Source organism: Ovis aries, chromosome 1 (assembly GCF_016772045.2).
Source record: "Ovis aries strain OAR_USU_Benz2616 breed Rambouillet chromosome 1, ARS-UI_Ramb_v3.0, whole genome shotgun sequence".
Classification (NCBI taxonomy): Eukaryota; Metazoa; Chordata; class Mammalia; order Artiodactyla; family Bovidae; genus Ovis; species Ovis aries.
In genome coordinates, this window is record NC_056054.1 from 105627780 (window position 1) to 105654485 (window position 26706).

The 26706-nt window shown below is 37.7% G+C and overlaps 1 protein-coding gene across 10 annotated transcripts in view; it reads right to left on the bottom strand.

The window, feature by feature from the left end:
• ASH1L (ASH1 like histone lysine methyltransferase) overlaps positions 1 to 26706 on the bottom strand; it is a 205453-nt gene that overhangs the window by 121105 nt on the left and 57642 nt on the right. For all 10 annotated transcript variants that reach the window (XM_060414913.1, XM_012182890.5, XM_060414916.1 and 7 more), the window contains one exon: positions 17659 to 22222. In XM_060414913.1, the coding sequence (XP_060270896.1) occupies positions 17659 to 22222 (4564 nt within the window). The remainder of the gene's footprint in view (positions 1 to 17658; positions 22223 to 26706) is intronic.

Below are 26706 nucleotides of genomic sequence, written 5' to 3' on the forward strand. Positions count from 1 at the left end.
CAATTCTCTGTAATAATATGACTTTCAAGCTGGCAGTAAGAGTACATTACTCGAAGGAGAAATCACACTGGATGTTGCGCAGAGAATTTCACAGGTCTCATATACATAATTTACATTAACAGAGGAAAAACTAGTTATAGTGGAAGGATGAAAAAATATATGATTTAGTTTTTATGTATTACCACTATCAAACATATTATTAAGAAATCTATCGATAAAAATCACTAGCAATAATCTGATCAACTCTGTTCCTGATTATTGATATAAATTCATCATATAAACTGACAAAACTACAATGCAATTAATTAGGAACAACTGATGCGAGAAAAGCAGGTCCAACCTAAGCATTTTACTTAAGAGAATCAGAGATGAAAATTAAAAGCTGAACCTCAAATCCACACATGCCATATAATCCACAGAAATCATTTAGAAGGAATTTGTGATTATCTATGCAACAGACTACACCTCCTTTATCACTTACACTTAAGGTTCCTTGGTTATACACATACAAGTTCATGAAGATAAGAAACTCCATTTCCTTAAAAAAAAGTCTCATACTCTTCTCAAAAACCTCAAATAAATGCAGCATAATTTACAAAACTCTTACTCAAAAGAAAGTATGTCATTCAGGAAAGATTATTTTCCTGAATAAAATATACCTGGTTCTGATACTGGACTTCTTATACCCTAAAAAAGCCACCTGTTGAGAATACATAATGACCAACTGTCAAAAAACTAGTAGCAGTCTGAAATGTTTTAACTTGAACTTTAAATGTTCAACTTTTAACTTGAAAAAACAAAGTCTTACACATAACTGGAGGCTCAAAATGTACAAGAAATTAAATATCTTAAGATGAGATTATTTTTTTAAAGATCTGTTTCTAAATCAGAGTTAACTCTTTACTGAAATGACTAAATAACTGACTGACAAACAGGACAACTTGGGAATAGAAGAACTCAATGGACCTAAGTTTCTAATATTTCTGTTTCTGGAAGAAAAACAGTAAACCATGAACTTTGTTTTAATCACTCAGTGTCTTAAATCACATCACTATAAATATTCTTTCAAGCAGGCTTTTTTAGCATTGCTCTGGTGAGATATGTGCTGCCATTTAAGAATAACAAGTTACATTTGGGGAAAATTGATGTTATGATAGAATATCCCACTTTGGAAACACAGTGATGACTACTGTAAGCTATAATTAAGGAGCAAGACTGTTTATTGTTGAATCTTAAAAACAGATACAAAGGGATTTTTAAAAACCAACAATACAATAAATCCCCCTACAGTGTGGTTCAGGTAAGATTTCCATTAAAGAGCTAAACTATCACAATAAAATATCTAAGAAGTAAAAGCCCAGGCATCAGCAAAGATATAAGTTTAAGCAATAATACTGAAAAATTCCTATACTGGACAGGACAGATAAATATTTCCTACTCAGACACACAGCCAAGACAGAAGACAACAGTGGCCAAGAAGCTTGAGACATCACTGAACTCTCTTTATCATTATTCTCCTGATGAATGGGCAATCTTAGATTAAGCACTAGGGAAAGAAGGGATTGGAGAGCACTTTTTATAAAGTCTTCTCTCTCAGTTATAAACTTAAATTTATTGAGTATAGTTTATATGTTTGGCACTATGCTAGACATTGTGGAGGTGGGTGAGGGAGAGATAGTAAAAACAGTGTAATAGTTTCTGCCCTCTAGGAGCTTACTTAGGGTCTTGTATGTTATCATGTATTATACTTCAGGTGGCATTTGAGCCATCCATTCTTGAGCTCCATCTTCAGTTTCTAGGCTATTTGGCAACGTTTCCCAAATTTCTTGGTCATCTTCAAGAAAGTCTTGATGAAGGCTTCAACTATACCTTTGATCATCAGGATATCCTGAGAATCACCCTGCCTGGCCTCACCCACCTCAGGGTAAAAGAGGGTACAGGCACTTTCTTCAAAGCTCCTTCTTTTGGTGGCATCTGGAGCTGCAGAGGAGGCAGTGGGAGGTGGAATGGGGGTCAGATCCCCGGAGACCGTTATTGGCAGCTTTGTACAGCAATTCCTGAGAAACTGAAACAATTGAGAGAGAGATGGCTTAGCTCACTTAGCTTCGGAGCCATTTTTCATTTCCTGAAAGTAATGGAGGCCAGCAGCCTATTCTTAAGATGTAATAGGAAACGAATAAAACTTCATTCAGGAAGATCCTCATTTTTCATTTTAAAAAGTCTGAATTCCCTGTTCATACAGAGTAGAGCTGTTCTTCACAATTTTTCATATTTAAGGGGGAATAAAGTTGTATCCCTGAAGATACAGATCTCTAGGGCTTGATAATCAGCTGATCTAGACCTTTATCTCACTTAAAAACATTGCTTACAGGAGGAGTAAGAGGAGGAGGGTATGGATACCTGAGGGGAAAAACAGTAACTAATCATGTAAAGCAATCAAGTTTAAGACTAGAAAATGATGATATAAGCTTATATGAAAGAGCTAAATAACCTGTTAAAGATTTTCAAAAGCATGTTAAAACTGGCCTAATAACAGAAATCATAAAACATGGTCTCTAATACTACCAGAAACACATTGTTTTATAAGTGCCATTATGCAATTGGGTGGATAGGGGAGAACAAGACAATGCCCAGAGAATGAGTATGCTCATTTCAAGAGACCAACATATTTACGTTTCAGAATGCAATGCAGAGTGTTGCAGTGTTAAGTACATGAACTATGGAGCACAGTATCCTGAGTTGGCCTCCTGGCACCGCTATGAATTGAAAAATAAGATCTAGGCAAGTAAACATACTGGAATGTGCATTTAATAAAGCATTCTTAACTGACATGGTGGTTGTGAGTTCCAAAATGAGATAATGTAAAAAATTCAGAAGGCTTTGACAGATGTTATATTAATTGGCTCCTTCAGTTTATCATAGAACTTTTAAACTCTAAATACTTAATAATGTCATTGATATGTATAGACAACCACTCAATATTAAAATTAAAGAGGGACAGAGCCTTGCATCCAATTAGGAACCAAAACTATTCCAGAATATCAAGCATCTGTCTTAAACATAAAGAAATACTTGTAAAATAAGTACCTCTAATTAAGAAGTACTATTAAGATAGGTAACTCCAGGGCTGGTAGGTAATCGTAAGGTTGGAAAAAGCTCCTCTGAAGTGTATCTCCTAATTCACTGACTCTTCATCATAGCTTCTCCAGGTTTGGGGTTATATCAATAAAATACGAAGTGATCAAAAGATGAGTCAGAACCAGAAAGTGTTTGGTTCTCTGTTCAGCTCTGTACCAGTGGAGAAAGTAGTTTTCTGCTTCTATCGTTTGGCTCTTTGGTTCTTCTAAATCATGGCTGATTCCTTAAAGGAGTTACTGCTCTGTTATCATCTCCACCCTGTGATGAATATTTGTTCATGTGTCATCAGTGGTCATCTTATGATGAGACGAGATTGGGCACATTCAGGGTGGTATGGCCGTAGCATCAGCGGTCATTTTAGATCTGCGTGGAGGGTTAAGTGAAGACTTTCCACTCCTCACAAGACAGGAGGTACGTTTGTATTCCAATTCATGAAAATCTGATACTTGCTCAAAGAATATACACGGAGAACACATATACTTCCAAATATTGGAGAATTCTCATGGAAATGAGTTCTCATTTCTTATTACTTCAGATGCAAGCAGAGAATATTAATGGGAATTATTCAATTCACTATTTGGTAGAAACCATACTGAGTGTCTCATCACTCAGATAACAGCTTCAGAAATATACTTAGGAATTCTATACATATAAATGAAGGAAAGAGAAATTAAAGATAAATAACAAAAGCAGTATGTAAATAAAACTGGAATTTAACAAAAATGTAAGGTGAAAACTACAAGTAAATTATTTTCCTTCAGTTGAGACATTCATGTAAAAAAGAAGGTGGACTACTACTAAGGAGGGAAACTGAAGAGAGACAATACTATTAATTGGGATAATAATAAGGAAATTAAGAATTTTTTTAAAAACCTGGAAATGTGAGGGAGCCTTGCAAGTGGTTTTGACTATGGAATCTCTGGGTTTTTATTTGACCACTATTGGATGAACTTTTAAAGACAAAGACAGGTTTGGGGGAAACATCTGTGCCAAATTAGACAAAAAAAGAGAAGAGATGGTACTTTTATAGCAAAGTCATAAGATGAAACCATGGATAAGAATGTCAAAACTTAAGAAAGCAAAAAAGAACATACCTACATTTAAAAGGGATTAAGAATCTGGAAATCTTTATATTATACACAAAAACACGTGGAAACCAAAAAGCTGTTCTCAAGTTGACTGGTCACAAGAGATCTTGACTGATGTCTACAGAGGAGAAACGGAAACAAATCTAAGATAAAAAAGACATAACTACATTTACAGATGCCTGGGTGTGAGGATAGAGTCATACAGGCAAAGATACCTGCATTAATAGAAAAAATTCCTACTGATAAGAGTGTGCAGGAGAGGTGGAAGGCATCACAAAACACTGGAATAAAGATTCAACGAAATTACTTCACTGAAGCCTTGAGTGTCCTAGGCTAAAAAACAAGGAACTTCTAAATGAAAGCTAGCAAAAGAACACAGTGAATGAAACTGACAGCTGGTTGGATAAAACAGGCATTTCTTTAGTCTAAGTCTACTATTAAAACTTTAACAACAACATAGTATGAGTTTTGGTTATACTCTGTTGAGAGTTCAACACTAAAATCCCAAGTAACTAGGGAATGGTTTGAATGAGCAAACTGTTTCAGGTTTCTAATGCTATACTTATCTTTGGGTAAACTATGGAAAAATAGATTAACGACGCTAGACTTGGACACTGTGCAGTAATCAGTTCATAGATACTATAAATTTATTTTAAAATGACACATTTAAAAGTAATTTTTAAAATTTAAATTGCTCCTTCCCACCAAATATAAAGCATGCACCCAAATTCTAATTTTAAGAAATTCCTCTTCTTCTATTACTTATAAGTCAAGACTACTGGTAATGTTCGTTAAACGGTGACTGAGTCAAAACTGGTTATAACTAAAATGGACGCCATAGGAGAAGAATATGACATAAAATGTCAACTATGTGGAAATCTCTGATCAAATCTTCTTGTTTCCAGATTCAAGTTCTGAATCCTTCGCTATGGTTCACAGACCATAAGAATCCCGGAAGCTTCTTCTGAATGAGCTGAATGCTGAGATAAGAACTGGTTCGACAATAAAAACAGCTGTTTCCAATTGTGGGAAATTTATTTACTGAAAGCAATACATTTCATCTGACTCACCAATTAAACACAGTACAAGAATGATTCAGAGTCTGTGCTGGCGATTTTTATGCTAAAAAGTCCGTGTTTTTCTCCTTCCAATTAGGTTATTTCTCAGTGTCCAAATCAGATAATTCACTGAAATGGAATTCCTCTGGAAATTCCCAGAACTGTACTAATCACCACAATAAATTTTCTGATTTCATTGCCACATGTTCACACTCACTTATGAGTGTATCTTATATATTACCCTAGAGAAACTGTCAGAAATCAGAAAATTCTGATCAACGTCACATTCAGTTAAAAAGAAAATAAGACTCAATATACTGTGCTTCAACCATTATGCTTCTACTATAGTAAATAAGCTTTTTCCAAACCAAAAGAAGATTTGAAAAGACCCTGATGTTGGGAAGGATTGAAGGTAGGAGGAGAAGGGGACGACAGAGGATGAGATGGCTGGATGGCATCACTGACTCAATGGACGTGAGTTTGGGTGAACTCTGGGAGTTGGTGCTGGACAGGGAGGCCTGGCGTGCTGCGGTTCATGGGGTCGCAGAGTCGGACACGACTGAGCGACTGAACTGAACTGAACAGGCTGCAGGTTCTAGCATGTGCAGTTAGCTATGAATTGAAAATACTGAAAAGCAGTGATTGTGTCTGACACGCCAGTCAGAAACTCTTCCTCACCAGTCCTATTTCATGTCTACTTAACACAGATACTTAATTACAGAATTAGTTATCAAGAACTGGGTGAAATCAGAAACCTGGCCACATTTAAGAGTATAATTTTACTACAAGTTTATTTGCATCAAGCTCATTTTAGACTTTTAATATATAACAGTGTATTAACAGTATAAAATTAAAAAATAAGATATCATTTATAAAATAACGTTTTCTTTTCAAAGCTTTCTGAGATTTGTTTAGTTCAAAACTGCTGAAGTGATTAAATCTGTTTGATTCCCTACAATGAAAACAAGGAGAGAAAGGTTACATGCCTTATTCCAGACTGTATCTGTCATTTCTGCCTGTGCCCTGATCTGATTTATTCAACATAAATGATCAAATATGCCTGTTTTATTTTAATTAACCCTTATGATAAATCTACTCAACACAAATGGTAAAGAATATTTCTTATTTTTTCCTTCATCAGTTAGAGATTGGTTTCATTTGACAATCAGTACTTTAAAAAAAAACTAAACTGATTGTTTTGGAATAAATTTCAGCTTACAGAAAAGTTATAAAGTCAGTTATCATAAGTCTTTTACATTCAACTTTCCTTAATGTTTTACTTAATTATGGCATATTTTTCAGAACTATGAAATTGACATTGGCATAATTTTTCCACTCATGTTCTTTTCATGTTCCAGATTTTAATCTGTCACTGTATTTAGTTACACTGTATTTAGTCCTTAATTTTCTCTGATCTGTGACGGCTGCCTCAATCTTTCCTTGTTTTTCCAGGTCTTTGATACTCTTGAGAAGTACTGGCCAAGTATTTTGTACAAGGTCCTCCACTCCTGCCCCTGCTCGTTTTTTTCATGTTTTTGTATGTTTACACTGGGATTGCTACAATGTTTAAAGCTGTAAGAATTTTAACTGCCCACATTTCCCTATTATTTCCCATTCATTCCTTAACCTCCAGAAATCTAACAATTGCCACTATGGAAACTGCTCTTAGATTACAGAAGATAATCTGCTAAAGCAAACTGTCTTTCAGTCCTTATCTGAACGATCAGCATCTGACACTGCTGAGTACAAAACTCCTTAGGAAGCCCAGGGTGTTCACCCTAAACATTATCATTCCTGCTCTTAATTCCTTTAAACAACCACTGATCTAAAACTTTACCTTCAGGTTTGATTTCTCTTTTGAGCTACAGATTGACATATCCCACTGAACAGCATGAAAGTCAAATCCATTTTCCATCTCCAGTTTCCTTTTGCATACCACCGTTTATTTAATTAGGCTTCCCTGGTGGCTCAGATGGTAAAGAATCTGCCTGTAACGCAGGAAACCTAGGGGATACCTGGAAGATCCTGGAGAAGGGAATGGCTACCCACTCCAGTATTCTTGCCTGGAGAATTCGATGGACAGAAGAGCCTGGACAGCTACAGTCCATGGGGTAGCAGAGTCGGACATAACTTAACAACTAATATTTTCTTTTAATCACATCACCATTCTACCAACTGCCTGAGAGAGGTATCTTAGAGACATTCTAAAATCTTTCCGCTTTCTTTTCTTTATGACTTAAAAAAATCTATTTCAGGACTTCCCTGGCGGTCCAGTGATTGGACATTCACCTGCCAATGCAGGGGACATGGATTTGACCCCTGGCTGGGGAGTATTCCACATGCTGAGGGCAACTAAGTTCATGCAGGACAACTACAGAGCTTGTGCTCTAGAGCCCATGCTCCACAACGAGAAGCCACCACAATGAGATGCCAGCATACCACAACCTGAGAGTAGCTCTTGCTCGCCACTAGAGAAAGCCCACGTGCAGTAACAAAGATCCAGTCAAGTCAATGATAAACAAAATTATAAAAATAAAACCTATTTCCTCTGAATATTGTTTTCGCTATCACTACCTTAGTTCAGGGCCCCATTATGTTTCACTGAGACAATATCCAAACTGGTCTACCTGATCTTTCTCTAATCCATCTATCAAAGTGCTATCCATATGATATCAGCAAATCATTCTACTTTTAGTTCAGTTCAGTTCAGTTCACTTGCTCAGTCGTGCCCGACTCTTTGTGACCCCAGGAATCACAGCACGCCAGGCCTCCCTGTCCATCACCAACTCCCGGAGTTCACTCAGACTCACATCCATCGAGTCAGTGATGCCATCCAGCCATCTCATCCTCTGTCATCCCCTTCTCCTCCTGCCCCCAATCCCTCCCAGCATCAGGGTCTTTTCCAGTGAGTCAACTCTTCACATGAGGTGGCCAAAGTACTGGAGTTTCAGCTTTAGCCTCAGTCCTTCCTAAGAAATCCCAGGGCTGATCTCCTTCAGAATGAACTGGTTGGATCTCCTTGCAGTCCAAGGGACTCTCAAGAGTCTTCTCCAACACCACAGTTCAAAAGCATCAATTCTTCAGCGCTCAGCCTTCTTCGCAGTCCAACTCTCGTATCCATGGATGACTACTGGAAAAACCATAGCATTGACTAGACAGACCTTAGTTAGCAAAGTAATGTCTCTGCTTTTGAATATGCTATCTAAGTTGGTCATAACTTTTCTTCCAAGGAGTAAGCGTCTTTCAGTTTCATGGCTGCAGTCACCATCTGCAGTGATTTTGGAGCCCCCAAAAGTAAAGTCTGACACACTGTTTCCCCATCTATTTCCCATGAAGTGATGGGACCAGATGCCATGATCTTCGTTTTCTGAATGTTGAGCTTTAAGACAACTTTTTCACTCTCCTCTTTCACTTTCATCAAGAGGCTTTTGAGTTCCTCTTCACTTTCTGCCATAAGGGTGGTGTCATCTGCATATCTGAGGTTACTGGTATTTCTCCCAGCAATCTTGATTCCAGTTTGTGCTTCTTTCAGCCCAGTGTTTCTCATGAGGTACTCTGCATAGAAGTTAAATAAGCAGGGTGACAGTATACAGCCTTGATGTACTCCTTTTCCTATTTGGAACCAGTCTGTTGTTCCATGTCCAGTTCTAACTGTTGCTTCCTAACCTGCATACAGATTTCTTAAGAGGCAGGTCAGGTGTTCTGGTATTCCCATCTCTTTCAGAATTTTCCACAGTTTATTGTGATCCACACAGTCAAAGGCTTTGGCATAGTCAATAAAGCAGACATAGATGTTTTTCTGGAACTCTCTTGCTTTTTTGACGATCCAGCAGATGTTGGCAATTTGATCTCTGGTTCCTCTGCCTTTTCTAAAACCAGCTTGAACATCAGGGAGTTCATGGTTCACGTATTGTTGAAGCCTGGCTTGGAGAATTTTGAGCATTACTTTACTAGCATGTGAGATGAGTGCAATTGTGCAGTAGTTTGAGCATTCTTTGGCATTGCCTTTCTTTGGGATTGGAATGAAAACTGACCTTGTCCAGTCCTGTGGCCACTGCTGAGTTTTCCAAACTTGCTGGCATATTGAGTGCAGCACTTTCGCAGCATCATCTTTCAGGATTTGAAAGAGCTCAACTGGAATGCCATCACCTCCACTAGCTTTGTTCGTAGTGATGCTTTCTAAGGCCCACTTGACTTCATATTCCAGGATGTCTGGCTCTAGATGAGTGATCACACCATCGTGATTATCTGGTCATGAAGATCTTTTTGTACAGTTCTTCTGTGTATTCTTGCCACCTCTTCTTAATATCTTCTGCTTCTGTTAGGTCCAGACCATTTCTGTCCTTTATCGAGCCCATCTGTGCATGAAATGTTCCCTTGGTATCTCTAATTTTCTTGAAGAGATCTCTAGTCTTTCCCATTCTGTTCTTTTCCTCTATTTCTTTGCACTGATCGCTGAGGAAGGCTTTCTTATCTCTTCTTGCTATTCTTTGGAACTCTGCATTCAGATGCTTATATCTTTCCTTTTCTCCTTTGCTTTTCGCTTCTCTTCTTTTCACAGCTATTTGTAAGGCCTCCTCATACAGCCATTTTGCTTTTTTGCATTTCTTTTCCATGGGGATGGTCGTGATCCCTGTCTCCTGTACAATGTCACGAACCCCCATCCATAGTTCATCAGGCATTCTATCAGATCTAGTCCCTTAAATCTATTTCTCACTTCCACTGTATAATCATAAGGGATTTGATTTAGGTCATACCTGAATGGTCTAGCGGTTTTCCCTACATTCTTCAATTTGAGTCTGAATTTGGTAATAAGGAGTTCATGATTAGAGCCATAGTCAGCTCCTGGTCTTGTTTTTGTTGACTGTATAGAGCTTCTCCATCTTTGGCTGCAAAGAATATAATTAATCTGATTTCAGTGTTGCCCATCTGGTGATGTCCATGTGTAGAGTCTTCTCTTGTGTTGTTGGAAGAGGGTGTTTGCGATGACCAGTGCATTTTCTTGGCAAAACTCTACTAGTCTTTGCCCTGCTTCATTCCGCATTCTAAGGCCAAATTTGCCTGTTACTTCAGGTGTTTCTTGACTTCCTACTTTTGCATTCCAGTCCCCTATAATGAAAAGGACATCTTTTTTGGGTGTTAGTTCTAAAAGGTCTTGTACGTCTTCATAAAACCGTTCAACTTCAGCTTCTTCAGCATTACTGGTTGGGGTATAGACTTTAAAACCCACAATTTCCCACTGCCTGTAAGGTAAGCTCCAAACTCTTTAGTATGCTACATAAACAAGAGGCTCTATGATCTGTTCCCCATCTATCTTTCCAAACACATTTCCTGGTCCCATATCAGCCTATTTACAGTTACCTAAGTACAGTATCATGTCTCCAAAATCCTCCAAAACTTACTTCTCTATGAAAAATAGTCTTTACCCTTTATTCTTTGCACAATAAACTCAAAATATCTTCCTGGCTCCTTTTAAGTGAGTTCTTCTCTGCTCCCTAAAATATGCTGTGAGTACCTCAATTTTTGGAGTTATCAATTACTATCTGTACACATGTTCATATACTCCAATGAACTATAAATTCTCTGAAGGCAGAAACTATATCTTATTACTTTTGTTTGCATTCCTTGTATCTGGCAAACAATAGACACAAAATAACTGCTGAACAGACAGCTATCATAATAGTTAAGATTAAAAAACCAAGTTCTTACGCTTTGCCTAATTAAAACAAATTCTGACTTTCAGTGATCAAATTAGAAGATATGCCATGATTTAGCACTTTTTCCTTAACTAAAAATCTTTTTCTCAGCTGGTTTTCTGTGAATAGGTAAGCCAATTTTCATGTCTGTTAAGACTTTCATGTCTGTTAAAGCTGTAAGAATTTTAAGTGCCCACATTTCCCTATTATTTCCTATTCATTCTTTAACCTCCTGGATAAAAAAAAAAACACCCTGTTAGTAAATCAAGACACATTTCTACCCACTTAACTAAAGAGTAACTGTGAAGAAGAGAGATTCCAAGGTACAGATCAATTAACAAAAGAATTTAAATTAGACTTGTGATAGAATAAAGAATACACATGATCTCTGCCTCTGATTCCTGGCACATAACTTCAAAAAAATCTTGGAATTTCCTGATATTAGTGTCTTTGCTATGTCTAAGAGGCGACTTAAGGTGAACCCTAAGATTCCCTCAGGATGGAGGCTGGTCATTAGAGACCAACCACAAGATTAGATGGTTGAAACTTTGGGTGAGCCCAACCTACAGAGGATGGAGGTGGATTAGAGACTGAATACAAACATGTGGCCGTTGATTTAATCAAGCATGCCTATATACTGAAACCCCACTCAAAATTCTGAACCCAGAGGCCTTGTGAAGCTTCTTGGTTGGCGAACACAGTGATCTACTGGGAGGATGACACACCCATATTCCAGAAAGAGGGCATGGGAACTCTGTGTCCCTTTCTCCACAACAGCTATTGCCCTATTCATCTCTTCAATTTCTGATCTGTATCCTTTATAATAAAACTGCAATTGTAATTACAATGGTTTCAGTGAGTTCTGTGAGCCATTCCACCAAATTATCAAAACTGATGGCTTAGGACTTTCCTGGTGGTCCAGTGGTTAAGAATCTGTCCGCCAGTACAGGGGACAAAGGTTCGATTCCAGATCCAGGCGGATCCCATGGAGCAGCTAAGCCCCTGTGCCACAACCACTGAAGCCTAAGCACTCTAGAGCCCGGGAGATGCAGCAAGAGAAGCCACTGCAATAAGAAGCCTGCGTACTGCAGCTAGAGAGTAGCCCCCAATCACTGCAGCTAGAGAAAGCCCACGTGCAGTAATGAAGACCCAATGTAGCCAAAAATAGAATAAATAACCCATTTCAGGCTTTCTTTTTTTTTTAAATGAAGGGTTGTGGTAAGACCTAAACTTGTGGCAGGTTGGACAGAAGTGTGGGTGGATTGGCGACACTGAAACTTGCAGCTAGCATCTTAAGCGGGGGAAGCCTTCAAAAAGAATCTTTGCTCTTAATTTGTAGGGTCTTCTCTAACTCAGGTGATTAGTATCAGAACTGATCTAAATTAGAGGAAACCCAGTTGGTGACAGAGAATTGATCAGAACAGGAACTTCAGTTGAGTTGCGCAGTCATGTCCGACTCTTTGCGACCCCATGCACTGCAGCACACCAGGCTTCCCTGTCCATCACCAACTCCTGGAGCTTGCTCAAACTTATGTCCATTGAGTCAGTGGTGCTATTCAACCATCTCACCCTCTGTTGTCTTCTTCTCCTGCCTCCAATGTTTCCCAGCATCAGGGTCTTTTCCGAGCAGTCAGTTCTTCGTATCAGGTGGCCAAAGTATTGGAGCTTCAACATCAGTCCTTCCAATGAATATTCAGGACTGATTTCCTTTAGGGTTGACTGATTTGATTTCCCTGCAGTCCAAGGGACTCTCAAGAGTCTTCTCCAACACCACAGTTTAAAAGCATCAATTCTTTGGAGCTCAGCTTTTTTTTACAGTCCAACTCTCACAGCCATACATGACTACTGAAAAGACCATAGCTTTGACTAGATGGACCTTTGTTGGCAAAGTAATGTCTCTGCTTTTTAATATGCTATCTAGGTTGGTCATAGCATTTCTTCCAGTTAGTAAGTGTTTTCTAATTTCATGGCTGCAGCTGTCATCTGCAGTGATTTTGGAGCCCAAAAAATATAATAAAGTTTCTCACTGTTTCCCCATCTACTTGCCATGAAGTGATGGGAGCAGATAACATGATCTTAGTTTTCTGAATGTTGAGTTTTAAGACAGCTTTTTCACTCTTCACAGAGGTCTTACTATGTTTTTATTTATTTTTTAAAGGAAGGAAATAAGACAGCTTCTTATTCATTAAGCAGGTATTTCTGCATAAGTTAGATTTCCCTGCTATCTCAGTCCCTAAGGTCCCTGAAGCCAGATGTGGATCCATCCTTTCCACTCTAACCCCAATAAATGGCCTCTTGGGTGACTTTATTGTCCATGATGGTGACATACTTGATATATTCAACAAACTAACCTGTCATTTCACTTTACCTTCACCTCAATTTCCCCACTTGTTGTAAGCTTCTCACAACTCTTAAATTAGGGGCCACAGCTTTAATATTCCTTGGAGCCAGATGAACCACTTAAATAGTTAAACTGGGTTAGCTATAACACACATCAGGAAACTGAATACTGAGGCAAATGGAAGACTCCATGTCCTGACTAAAGACCTGGGGAGTGGGGAGGGGGTGCCATTATTGAGACCCAACCTTGATGTCATCCAGGAAATATGAATTAAATGCTGTCATTTAATGTCTTTTCAAAGGAAAGTAAGTAGAACTCTGAACAGTTATGTGAGATCTCCAGATTTTAAAATTTCAGCATTAAAACAACAACAACAACAACACTATAGAGATCACCACAATGGGTAATATACAAACCAAAGGTTGATGGTTTTTAACCACTACTTTAAATAATGAAATTGTTCAAAGCTACCCAAGGCTCTCTTTTTTCCTCACTCTGTATTCTTTGTAGGGAAATCTTTCTCTCATGATGACATGCAGATAAACAGATAAGAGGATTCAGATATATAGTCTGTCTCACAGTGCTTCTACAGTGTGAAAGAACTCCAGAATGACAAAGAAGTTGTGTGAATACATACATGATTTTTCAAAGTACACTAATGTTTTGAAACACAAGATTAGCAGCTAAACAAAGACTACATAAACACAAACTAAATGCAGTAAACCGTTGAGCAATGTAGTTTTGTCCAGAATGCCTATGCATCCTTTCAGGAACAACTGGTCACAGATATCCCTACAAACGCTTATGTGTTTCCCCCAATCTTAATGCAAAAGAAACAAATAAGGACAATAAACCAGAACCAACTATATCTGGCATCAATTTATATTTATGATATACATTGGGCTTCCCTGGTGGCTCAGACCGTAAAGAATCTGTCTGCAATGTGGGAGACTTGGGTTCGATCCCTGGGTAGGGAAGATCCCCTGGAAGAGGGCATGGCAACCCACTCCAGTATTCTTGCCTGGAGAATTCCATGGACAGAGGAGCCTGGTGGGCTACAATCCATGGGGTCACAAATAGTTGGACATGACTGAGTGACTAACATGTTAACTACATTGAGCAGCTTTAACCCTTCTTTATATCTGCTTCTATAAGGCTACTTTCATCTTTCTTAAAAGTCCTATGTTTACTGTAGTATTTTATTACTTACTGAACAATTTAACACATATTTTTACCTGTTGCTGGTATTTTCCAGAATTATTGCTTTTCTTGGTGCTCTGTTTACAAAGTTTAATAGGTTTTGAGAGTCTGTTCCTAACTGTATTGTTTCCAGACACCCTTTTATCTTTAGTGAATAATATCACCAAAGTTTTTCAAAACCTCAGAGTGAAATGCCCTTATCTCTAGCCCAAACATCTCTCTTGAGCTCCACAACTAGATACCCAAATGCCCACTCAACATCACCATTTGAATTTTATAAAGGCATTTCAAGGTTTATAAATATTAAAAAGCAAACCTGTGCTCTCCCAAAATCCCTCCTCTTCCAGTCTATTCTATATCAGGACAATGCACGAACCTCTCAAATATTCATGAAGGAGTCTGCCAACACCTTTGTCTAAGTATCATTTTATGTAGGCTACTGCAATTGTCCACTGATTGGTTTTCCTGTAACTATTTTTACATTTACAATTCAATGTTCACACAGAGCTAGAATGATCTTTGAAAATGCAAATCTAAAATCAAAACTTGTCCTCAGCTTGAAAAGCTTGGTGGTTTCATATCCCTAACAGTAAATTTTCATCCCTGGGCTATAACTAATTACTCCATCTAAAATAGGTACCCCCCCTCCCCTTACTTACTCTAATGCTGTTACATTAATTGACAGTACTTTTTAAATTATGCCATTATTTGTTTGCTTACCACTCTACAGTTTGTCCTCTCTCACCAAGTTGAAAGTTAATGAGGCAAGGTATCAAGTCTTTACTCTCTACTATATAAAAGTAACTGGAAGAATGGTAGATGTTTTGCAATTCAATAAATGAATGAATAGATGAATAGGGGAAATTCTGTTCACCTAGATAACTGCTGTTCATCCTTCATTCAAGTAACAGTCTAGGGTCACTTTCTCAGGGAAGGCTTCCTGAGTTAGGCCCCCATTTCATACTTACAAAGAACCCTGGACTTCCTTAAAAAAAAAATTATATATATATGTATATATATATATACATATATATGTATGTATGTCTTTGTGTATATTTATAAACTGCTTGTCAAAATTTTTATGACATTGAATTTGTAGCTTTTATGTTTATTACCTATCTCCTCCAATATTAAGATCAATGAGAACAATGAACCTGTGTGCCCTATGCTCTATTACATTACAAGGGTCCACAAAGTAAAATGTCTGGCAGACAGCAGATATTCATTTTTATCAAAAAATATGTTGAATGAACCTAGAGTTTATGATTTTTTTCCTCTTTATTACACTATTAAAAACTAAAGAACACTCAGCTTCTCTATCAAGATAGCTTCTATTGTTGAAAAGTTCACAAATAATTAAAATCAGGAACAAAAACTCTTTTCTTTGAGGGGTTTATCATTTCCTCTAATGCACAAGCTTTTAATCTTTTGGAGGAATAATATTAATTAACATCCGTGTGTTTACTTGGAGAAGGTGATGGCACCCCACTCCAGTACTCTTGCCTGGAAAATCCCACGGACGGAGGAGCCTGGTGGGCTGCAGTCCATGGGGTCGTGAAGAGTCGGACACGACTGAGCGACTTCACTTTCACTTTCATGCATTTGAGAAGGAAATGGCAACCCACTCCAGTGTCCTTGCCTGGAGAATCCCAGGGACGGGGGAGCCTGGTGGGCTGCCATCTATGGGGTCGCACAGAATCGGACACAACTGAAACGACTTAGCAGCAGCAGTAGCAGCAGCAGTGTGTTTACTATGTGCAAATCATTTTAATAAACACTATAATCACACTTACTGCTTCTAATAATAACCCTACTAATTCCATTTTATAGAAGAGATATTAAAGCTTAGAGAGTTTACCTGGAGAATCTGATTAAATGCATGGATTTTTTTCCTGAAAAATACACACAAGCATACATATACATAGGGCTTCCCTAGTGGCTCAGATGGTAAAGAATAGCCTGCAGTGCAGGAGACCTGGGTTCAATCCCTGGGCTGGGAAGATCCCCTGGAGAAGGGAATGGCTATCCACTCCAGCATTCTTGCCTGGAGAATCCCATAGACAGAGGAGCCTGGAAGGCTACAGTCCACGGGGTTGCAAAGAGTAAGACATGACTGAGCAACTAAGCACAGCACACACAGCAGCACATACACATAATTTTACTTACAACATCACAGGTTTCATGAACTTTCTAGAGTTAATTTATCAGCTGGCAAATTTGAGATCTTTGATAAAGAACTCCTGACTTAGAGATATCTTATACATAAATAGGCAATGCTTCCTTTTTCTTGTTTTCTATATTCTTTTCAATTCTCAAGAAACTTTTTAGACATTACAAATGCATTATCTAAATTTGCGTCATGTCATTTTATTCAACTAAAGCAGCTTTTATGAAAATACCTAAAGGTACTCTGAAAAATGAAGTCCTGCTAAATATTGTTAAATTTTACAAACTTGATTATTTGTTTTCGGCCACACTGCATGGCTTGTTAGTTCCCCAACCAGGGATTGAACCTGGGTCCACAGTGTGAAAGCATAGAGTCCTAACCACTGGATCCCAGGGAATGCCCGAAAATTCACAGTTTTGAATGCTTAGATTTTTATTATGAGACGTACAGACTTAACAACATATTCTTCATGTAACATAGAAACACTTAAAAAGTGAATTATCATATATTAAAAACCCTGCAAAGTTATTAACAGATAGCCACAACACTATAAATCAATTATACTTAAAAAGACCCACAAAAACCAAACAACAGCATATATATTAAAAATCCTGCAAAGCTGTTAACGGAGAGCCACAACATTGTAAAGCTGTATCTCCCTAAAGAAACTGTAATGGCCTTTTTGCATAAGAAAGTAATTTTTCCTGATTTCCAGAAGTTGAGTATTATCTCGTTTTGATAATGATCTCTCTTCTCAAAACTAAAAATTAACTCAAAGACATGCCTTATCTTACTTCTCACATCTACTGAAAACAAAACAGTGCAAGATAACATTTCAAAATACATTTATAAAAACAAAATCAAAAAACATTAGAGCTATTCAAAGCTCATGCACATGTACCAGGCAACCAGTAGGCAAAATGCACCATTTCTCTAACACAAACAACAGGCAACAAAATAAACCTCTTACCTGTTAAGGTCTGTACTGCCCTTTCACTGGAAGGCAGTGGTTCCTTTCTGTGAGGCCGATTTAGTGAAGTGTCCTGTGCAGAAAACAGTCCAGGGCTGTCAGTTAATTTCTTCCGGCCACTGGAGTTAGGGTTTGAAACTCTGCAGCTCCCTATTGCACTTGTGAAAAGGTTTGTGTGTTCATCACTGCTGGCTGGATCAGAGTTGGGAGTGAATCCTCCAAGGGATAAACTTGGAGAACTTTCTGAACAGTCAATCTGTAAAGGTGTCTGCAATCCCAAGGCCAATGGACTAGATTCTGAAGGCTCTCGGTGGACCCACTGTTCTTCTCTGTTTATTAAACTTTTTGAAGGAGAGAGATGAGGGCAGGACATATGACACCGGTGCTTTTCCTTATGTTTATATCGCTCTCCAACAGTGTCCTTTCCAAATCGATAGCGCTTCAAAGATTCTAGGACGGATCTGGAAGAGCCAGCGTCCATGGAAACCTGCGGCTGCTCAGAAGAACGATGTTCTCTGTGTTTGTGCCGGTGCCTGTGTTTGTGCTCAACCATCCAACCATAGGCCATCTCAGGAGGGACGCTAGGGTAAGTACTCATGGAAAGGAGGGGAGTCCTGCTGGTTGTAAGAAAGGCCTCCTGTCGAAGTAACTTATGCTTTTTCTTATGGTATTTGGTGGGATTGAGAAGTAAATGACCAGCATGCATATAGGAAGGAGGTGGAAGTGGAGTGGTGAAAGAAGGAGATGGAGGAGGTGGATAAAGAGTGGGGGGATACCTTCCATAGTAACCTAATCCTATGGGAGCAGCTGTAAGGGGTGAGGGAGAGTAAGGCATGCCGTAAGAAGGATAGAATCCAGTACTAGAGAGAGGAAAACTAAGGCTGTGCATAAAAGGCATTTCAGCCATTGCCTCCCTCATCTTAGGGGGTCTCCCTCTCTTCTTTTTTAAGTCAGGTTTTCGAATGTAGTGCAAAGGGTCTAAGGGGAAAGAAGGATGTGTATAGAAACTATTAAAGTTGATCCGAAAAATAGTTGGAAGAAGGTCTCGGGGAATAAAATGATGACTTCGATGAGTGATTCGAATTTCACTTAGGCGACTTATTAATTCCTCCAGATCTGCAATGAAGTCTGGATCCTGTCTATTTCGGAGTTGGGGGTATTTCTTTTTCCGTTTTCGTTTTTGCCTTTTCATCTTGTCATAGCTGAGGTAATCATGATTCCTGCGCTTACATTTATGTTTATGTTTTTCTTTAAGACTGCTTAGGACTGTAGAGGTTTCAGGGGGAATCAGAGAAACATGCTCAAAAGAATGCCTCCTCTTTTTTTGCCCACAAAATTTCTCTGCCCGGTCTGATGTGCTGTTATTATCTGTTCCAATTCCACTATCACTGGGAATGGTCTCATCACTATGAGACTCACTAATAGGCGAAGGAGTAGCTTCTTTCAGAGATGTGAGTTCACTCAAGTGTGAAGGAGAATTTGGCAACAAAGTAGGAGGAGATAATCGCCTCCTCCCCTTTGAGGCCTTCTTCATTGCAAGAGTCTGAATCATACTGCCCTGTCTGGAGTGTAAATGCAAATATGGCACTGAACTGGGTTCAACAAAGCCTGCATCACTACTTACAGGGCTCTGACCTCCACTAGTCCCAGAAGACTGAGAGCAAATAGGTGATGGAAGAATCTCAGAACTACTAGCAGATGAAGGCAGCAAAGGGGGAAGAATCTGTCCTAATGCCGATCCAGCTGCCTGCTGAGCTGTTTGTTCAAGAACAGCAAGGCTGGTAGGGCTACCAGAAAGAATGCCATTTAAGACAGTTTTTGGTTTTCGACCTCTCCTCTTTCCTATGTAAATGGTTCCTTTCTTGCTGACATTTATCTGCTGGCCCAATTTAGAGCCAAATGTAGCGGCAAGACTTGACACTGTATTATGGAGTTTGGATTGCACTTTCCCTTTATTACTTGATTCTACAGAGCTTGAAAGAATTTGATTCAACAGTTTCTTTCTCTTTAAAGTCTTCATTTTATTTATTTTGCGGATAATTGTTTTCATTAATTGTCCATTGTTTCTCTTGGTAATTTTTTTATCTGGTTCCATCTCAAGGTCACTCATACTACAGACAGATGGCCTGTGACTGTCATCTAGATCATCTGGATCTTGAAGTTGATCCTCACTCTCAAAGAAATCACTACTACTTCTATGGTTATCACTTTCAGATTCAAGCTTGCTTGGACTTTCAGTGGCAACAAATGGAGCCACTGATAGTACAGGTGGCTTCATCTTGACTGGTGACCTCATTTGCCTCTTGGGTCTGCCTCTCTTTTTTGGAAAAGGAGACACAGACAGACTTTGTTTAAAAGAAGGAATTTCAATTTCTGGCTGTAAAATTGGGGGTTCTTGTTCTTCCTTAGACTGCAAAGAAAAGACTTTGGAAGCAGGAATTTTTAAAGTCCTTTTAGGTGGGCCCTCCAGTTGAGGCATCTCCTTAGACTTAGGTCTTCCTCTTTTGGGCTTATAAATATCAGACAAAAGGTCACTAGAGACACACATACTGGAGGATAGTTTGTGAGTAGCAAAAGACTTATGAGATGGTTTTTCACTATCAGTTAAGAGAGCAAGAGAAGGAGTTGTAGATTTGCTCAACTTTGGCAATCGGCGTTTAAGGAAGTCATGATCTACAAATGAAGATGGTCCAATGTTTTTCATAAACTTTGCTGGCTCGGAATTACTATTTGATAGTGAACTACATGTAACGTTTTTAAAAAGCTCTGATCTTTCTAATTCTAGCCCTTTTGGAGACCGGCATGTGCTTCTTGCCACCACTTTAGTCCACCGAGGTTTTCTTCCTTTCCTTTTTTTTAAGGGTTTGGACTGCAAAGTAGTGCTTAGGCTTTCAGCAACTTGGCAGTGTTTGTCAGATGCAGATACTGCACCAAGTTTTAGAAAGGGCTTGTTACTAAATAAACTAGTGAAGTTAACAACTGAAGGGGTAATTGTATGAATACTGGATTCAGAAGTCAAACTTGGCTTTTTTCCCAGAGAAGAGTTTATTCTTGAAATATCTATATGTGTAGTTTTAGAATCATTTAGCTCTTTATCAATCCCTTTACATTCAATATTCATGCTATGACCCATAGACCTATGACCGATGTTCAAATGTGTACTTTCAGAAGTAAATTGGTTCTTTCCAACAGATTCAGAAATTTCTTCCATTAGCTCTGTGGTAGGACTTAAAAGTAACGGATTAGGAGTCATCTGTGAAGAAGTTTCAGGGGGACTTCTGGTTAAAGGATTAACAGATACAGTAGGTGATGGGGAAGGGAGATTGCTTTCTCCTACTGCGCTAAAAGGGGATTTTGCTGTAGATGCATCAGAAGCAACTCCCATTTGAAAGTCTGGAGAAGTGCAATATACAGGAGGTTGCTTTTCATGCTTTGAGGTTTCATAAGACCCCCTTTCACTGGATGAGAAACTGTCTTGCTGAATACATGTTCCTTCATTAAACATTTCTTTCTCCAAATTAATGATTTCCTTTCGAACTGAGAACTTTTCCAATATGCTTTCTTTACTCTGCCGTGTAACATTCTTCTCAAAAGTTTTGCTGGTGGCACTGTCTTTCAGGGATTCAGAAAGTTCCTGACTTTCATGACTAATGATGTTTGTACTACAAGAAGCCTTAAGTGGTTCCTGAGTGGGGAGCAGTGCTTCCGCTTTAAGGTTTATGGCATCTTTATTGACCAATCCTGTCATAGGACAACTCACTAGTTTCTTTCCAACGTCCTTATTAACTAATCCCATTGTTGAATTTGCTACAATCTTCTTTGCACAGTCCTTGGCTACTAGGCCAACAGTTGAACCCAATTTCTTTCCCAAGTCTTTATTAACTAGTCCAACCACAGTGCCAAGTCCTAGTTTCTTCCCAGGTTCCTTATTCACTAAACCTGGAACAATACCAATTCCTAGCTTCTTTCCTGCATCTTTGCTCAGCAGTCCTACTGTAGTGATAGCCCCTGGCTTTTTGCCTAAGTCTTTATTAATGAATACCGCTGTAGTGCCAGTTCCTAGTTTTTTCACGGAGTCCTTATTGACCAATCCTACTGTTGCATTAAACACTGGCTTTTTCCCAGGATCTTTAGTTACCAACCCAACCGCTGTGCTGATAGTTGGTTTTTTTATTAAGTCTTTATGTATTATTCCAGCTACTGAGCCAACACCTGCTTTCCTGATCAAATCCTTGCTAACCAGTCCTGCAGTAGTGCCAGTTCCTAACTTCTTCGGTTTTGTCTTGGAAGACTTGGAGGGAGGACAAGTTGCAATGAGCTGTGCCAACTTTTCCGTTACGCTTGTTCCTCCATTAAGTAATGCCCTGTCCTTTAAATCAGGATCCCGGCTACCAACAAGAGTAGATGATGTTGCATTAATGTAATCTGTCATTTCTGAGTGTACTGGAGAAAGCTTCTTAGACAAAGGATTGTTTTCTCCCTGTGAATGAAGATGGATGGTTTCTTCAGACTGGCATTCAATGGCTGCAACATCACCTGATTTCTTGTACAACTTTGAAGGATCCTAAAATTTGAATAAGAAAAGGGTTTCAGAGAGAGTAAACCTTATATACCACTTTAGTTTAGCATTACAATATAACTAGATGATCACATATCAGATATAAGATAGGCAGTAGTGCTTTTAAAAAAAAAAAAAAACCTACTTAACTAATGTTACACTAATGTCACAGTAGGTTAGTTCCCCTACTACTGTATCAGAGGCTATCAAGATGCAGTCTTTCTTGACTTTCAACCACATGAATGAACATATATACTACCAGAAATATCCCTGATATTTTTTTACATTATTTTAAAAAGGCAAATTCACAGTCTACTTTCACCTAACTTCAGATGGCCTAACTATACATTACCATATTAATTAATTTTTGAAAAGATAAATATTGTTAGCTACAATATCCCATGGTCCTCATTGAAAACAATGGTTCACTGCTTATCCCTTTAATTGATTTAAATTATTTCAAACCAATACAGGTCAATCTCTGACTTAACTTTCACTCCTTTAACACATTCTTTATTATAATCTTGAACAAACAGTCAAGTTTTCTCTTCATATGAGAAGAAAAGACAATATATTCATATTTTCTTTAGAATGTGTTTTTATATAAAATCTTAAGAACTGGAAGCAACTTTTAAGTCATAATATAAACTGCTATAAAAGTCATGAATCCTCACTATATACTTTACAAATGAATTTATCATTTCACACAACAGTATGCTTTACTTTTGGATGACAAAGATTATGTTCTTCATGTTTCAGCAAAGATGTTTTTAGAATTGAGGTATAACTGACAAATGAAAGACTTGAACAAAGGTAAAGACATACTGTGCGTGTGGATAGGAAGACATAAAGATGACAATTTTCCCTAAGCAAATTTATAGATTTAATATGATCCTCATAAAAACACCAACAAGAGTCTCTCAGGAATAAGAAAAGTTACTAACATTCATTAGGAAAAATATAAAAGCAAGAATACTAGCAAAATCTAAAAAGAATGGGATAACTGTATCAAATGTTAACTTTTAAAGCCTCTATCACAAAAATAGTAGAGTGCACAAAAAGACAAAATATCCAATGGACCAGGATAGAAAGTTAAAAACCAAATCCACGCATACATGGAAAAGTGCTGTATATAAAATGGTATAATCCCTACAAAATAGAAATTGGCAATAGCTAGAAAAGTACCACACATGCATTAACTCCTTTGCCCACTTTTAGGTCAGAAGACACACTGACAAAAATCTAATGTTTGCAAAAGGCTAAACATGTAACACTATTTTAATAGCAAAATCTGAAAATAAATGTAAATAATTACCTACAGGGAACTGGCTAAATAAATCAAAATATATTATACAATGGAGTGTCAAACAACTGGGGGAAAAAAAGAAATATTGATACACCACTATGGAATGATCTAGAATATGTATTATTAAAGGGAAAAACAACCATTTCAACATTTCTTATAACAATACCTTCTGTATAAGACAGGGATAAAGGAATATGGCTATATTAATATGTACATATCTGGTTAAAAATGGAAGAATAAACTAAAATGTAATGAAATAGTAATCTATGAGGGAAGAAACAAAATATGACCAATATTTGACTGACTCAGAATTAAGAGTACTATCTCTTGTTTTGGACCGGACTTTCATAATTTTGTCCAAAAGGAAACGGGCTTTGTTGACAGTCTCATATATAACTGAATTATAGTAAGATTATAATTAAAGAAGCACATTTTATTTCCATCTTATTAAAAAAACAATATTCCCATTTTGTACTTTTACAGTTACTTTTCAAAACTTAAAAATTAAAGGCTTTAAAAAAAGGCTTTACTAAGTATTTTAAAATATATTTATACCTGAAAATGTTATAACTTACCTTTAAAAATCTGTTATGAACAAACTATGACTATGTACCATAGCACAGATAATGTTCACAAACAAGACTGAAAGGATACAGAATAAAACTATGTACTGTATAACTCTATTTATACTGAATATTAAGTTCACAAAGAGGTACAACTAATTATGATAATGAAAGTTAGGAAAAAGATTACCCTTCCTGTGGGATAGTAATGAGAAAGAAGCATAAGATCTTAGTGGGTGCTGGTAAAGTTTTGTTAAACTGAATATTGGTTACAACGGGTGGCTGAATTTGTGAAAATTCACTGAGTTGTTACACTAATATTTATGTTACACTTCAACAAGATATTTAAAAAATTCTGTCTAAAAGAAAAGTAAAAAATTCTGGTTCCCGTAAACTGCTAAAAGACTATATTGAAATCTGGTTTTTCACCTTTGTCAAGAATAAATGTCTCAGATTAATTAAAATCATCCTAAACTAGTTAGTATTCCACAGTAACTATTAGTAAATGGTCTATGACTAAAGAAGGGAAAAATAAAAATAAAACAGAAAACACAGATAATTTGGTTTCAAAGAGTTTTTTCTTCCAAATACTGACACTGAATAAACTGAGTGAAAAAGAATAATATGTTGAAAACTACATTTGGTACTGGTGGTACTACTCTCTTACAATTCTAAGAATCTCTTAAAATGACAACTATGGGTAAGAGGTATCAATTTTAAGAGTATATTATTTTCCAATGAAAAGGATACTGTATCAAAACATCATTTCCAGCATATTTTTTTCAACTTGAAAACAAAAGTATTCTCACTAGAAAAGAGAAAGTATAAATACTATCATCCATAGATAAACAGTTTCACATTTCAGATACTTCATGACATACTAAAATAAACACATGTACATTCTTTCTTAAAAATGGGACCAAAAATGATTGCGGTTTCCATATCCCACTGGAATAATACAAGGAAGACGCCTTTTTATGCAAACCAATCAAGAGTCGGTCAATCAATTTAATGGTTTCATAATAGCTCAAAATTAATAAAATCAAACACACTGGCTTTTAAAACAATTTTTGGCTATTTATTTTTTAATTTAAATTCTTTTCCTAACACTTTTTTCCCCAAAAAAGATTTACTTATTTATGGCTGCACTGGGTCTTCGTTGCTTCACGTGGGCACTCTCTAGTTGCAGTAAGCGAGGCCTACTCTTTACTGCAGTGCACAGGCTTCTCACTGAGGTCAGTTCTCTTGCTGTGGAGCACAGGCTTTAGGAGCTCAGGCTCAGCAGTTGTGGCTCGCAGGCGATACACTGGCTCAATAGTTGTGGTACAAGGGCTTAGCTGCTACACAGCATGGGGGAATCTTTCCAGATGAGGGAAAGAACCTTTCTCTGCTGCATCGGCAAGCAGATTCTCAACCACTAGACTACCAGGAAAGTCCCTTGCCTATTTGTTATTGTAAGTAATATGATGATGAACATCTAATTATAAAAATCTCTGCCTATTTATCCAATTATTTTCTTCAGATTAACTTCTAAAAGTGGAACTGCTTGGTCGAAGGGTGTATCTGTTGTTGCTGTTCAGTTGCTCAGTTGTCTCCGACTCTGCAACCCCATGGACTGCAGCACACCAGGCTTCCCTGTCCTTCACCATCTACCGGAGCTTGCTCAAACTCATGTCCATTGAGCTGGTGATGTCATCCAACCATTTCATCCTGTGTTGTCCCCTTCTCCTCCTGCCTTCAATCTTTCCCAGCATCAGGGTCTATTCTAATGAGTCTGCTCTTCACATCAGGTGGCCAAAGTATTAGGAGCTTCAGCATCAGTCCCTCCAATGAATATTCAGAACTGATTTCCTTTAGAATGGACTGTTTGGATCTCCTTGCAGTCCAAGGGACTCTCAAGAGTCTTCTCCAACACCACAGTTCAAAAGCATCAATTCTTTGGTGCTCAGCCTTCTTTATGGTCCATCTCTCACATCCATACAAGACTACTGGAAAAACCATAGCTTTGACTAGATGGGCTTTGTCGGCAAAGTAATGTCTCTGCTTTTTAATATGCTGTCTAGGTTTGTCATAGCAAAAGATATATACGATAATTATAAAAATAGAACAGCTCTGTATCAAGATTTTTTAATGGAAAAAAGTTCATTATAAAAATTCAGAGTATTATAAACACTGTGTCTGTAACCCAGGATAATATCTTATGACTTATGATATTCTTTATGGCAGAAGCAGTAACAACTAACAACCTTGCTTCTGACAATTCTGAAATTAAACCTCAGACTAACAGTATTCATGTCAATCTTAATGTTCCCAAACCTTGACAACTGGGTGATTTGGTTATATCTATCTCCAGAAAACAATATTCTCTCATTTACTGTTCCAATAAACTCACTGAGTTTTCATTTCAAATGTCATTACAGTAATTACTATTTGGTTCATTTCAAATCCACTTCTTATTGTCCTGTTTTTATCAAATGGTTCTCTTTTTGCCCAAAAACCATTTCAAAATCTTTTAGATGGTTTCAATATTTCCACCTCTTTGGTTGTGAGGCCTATACTCATCTATTGACTAGTTCCTTTTTTTTTCCTAGTTTTGGTTTGTATTCTTATATGGCTTGTAA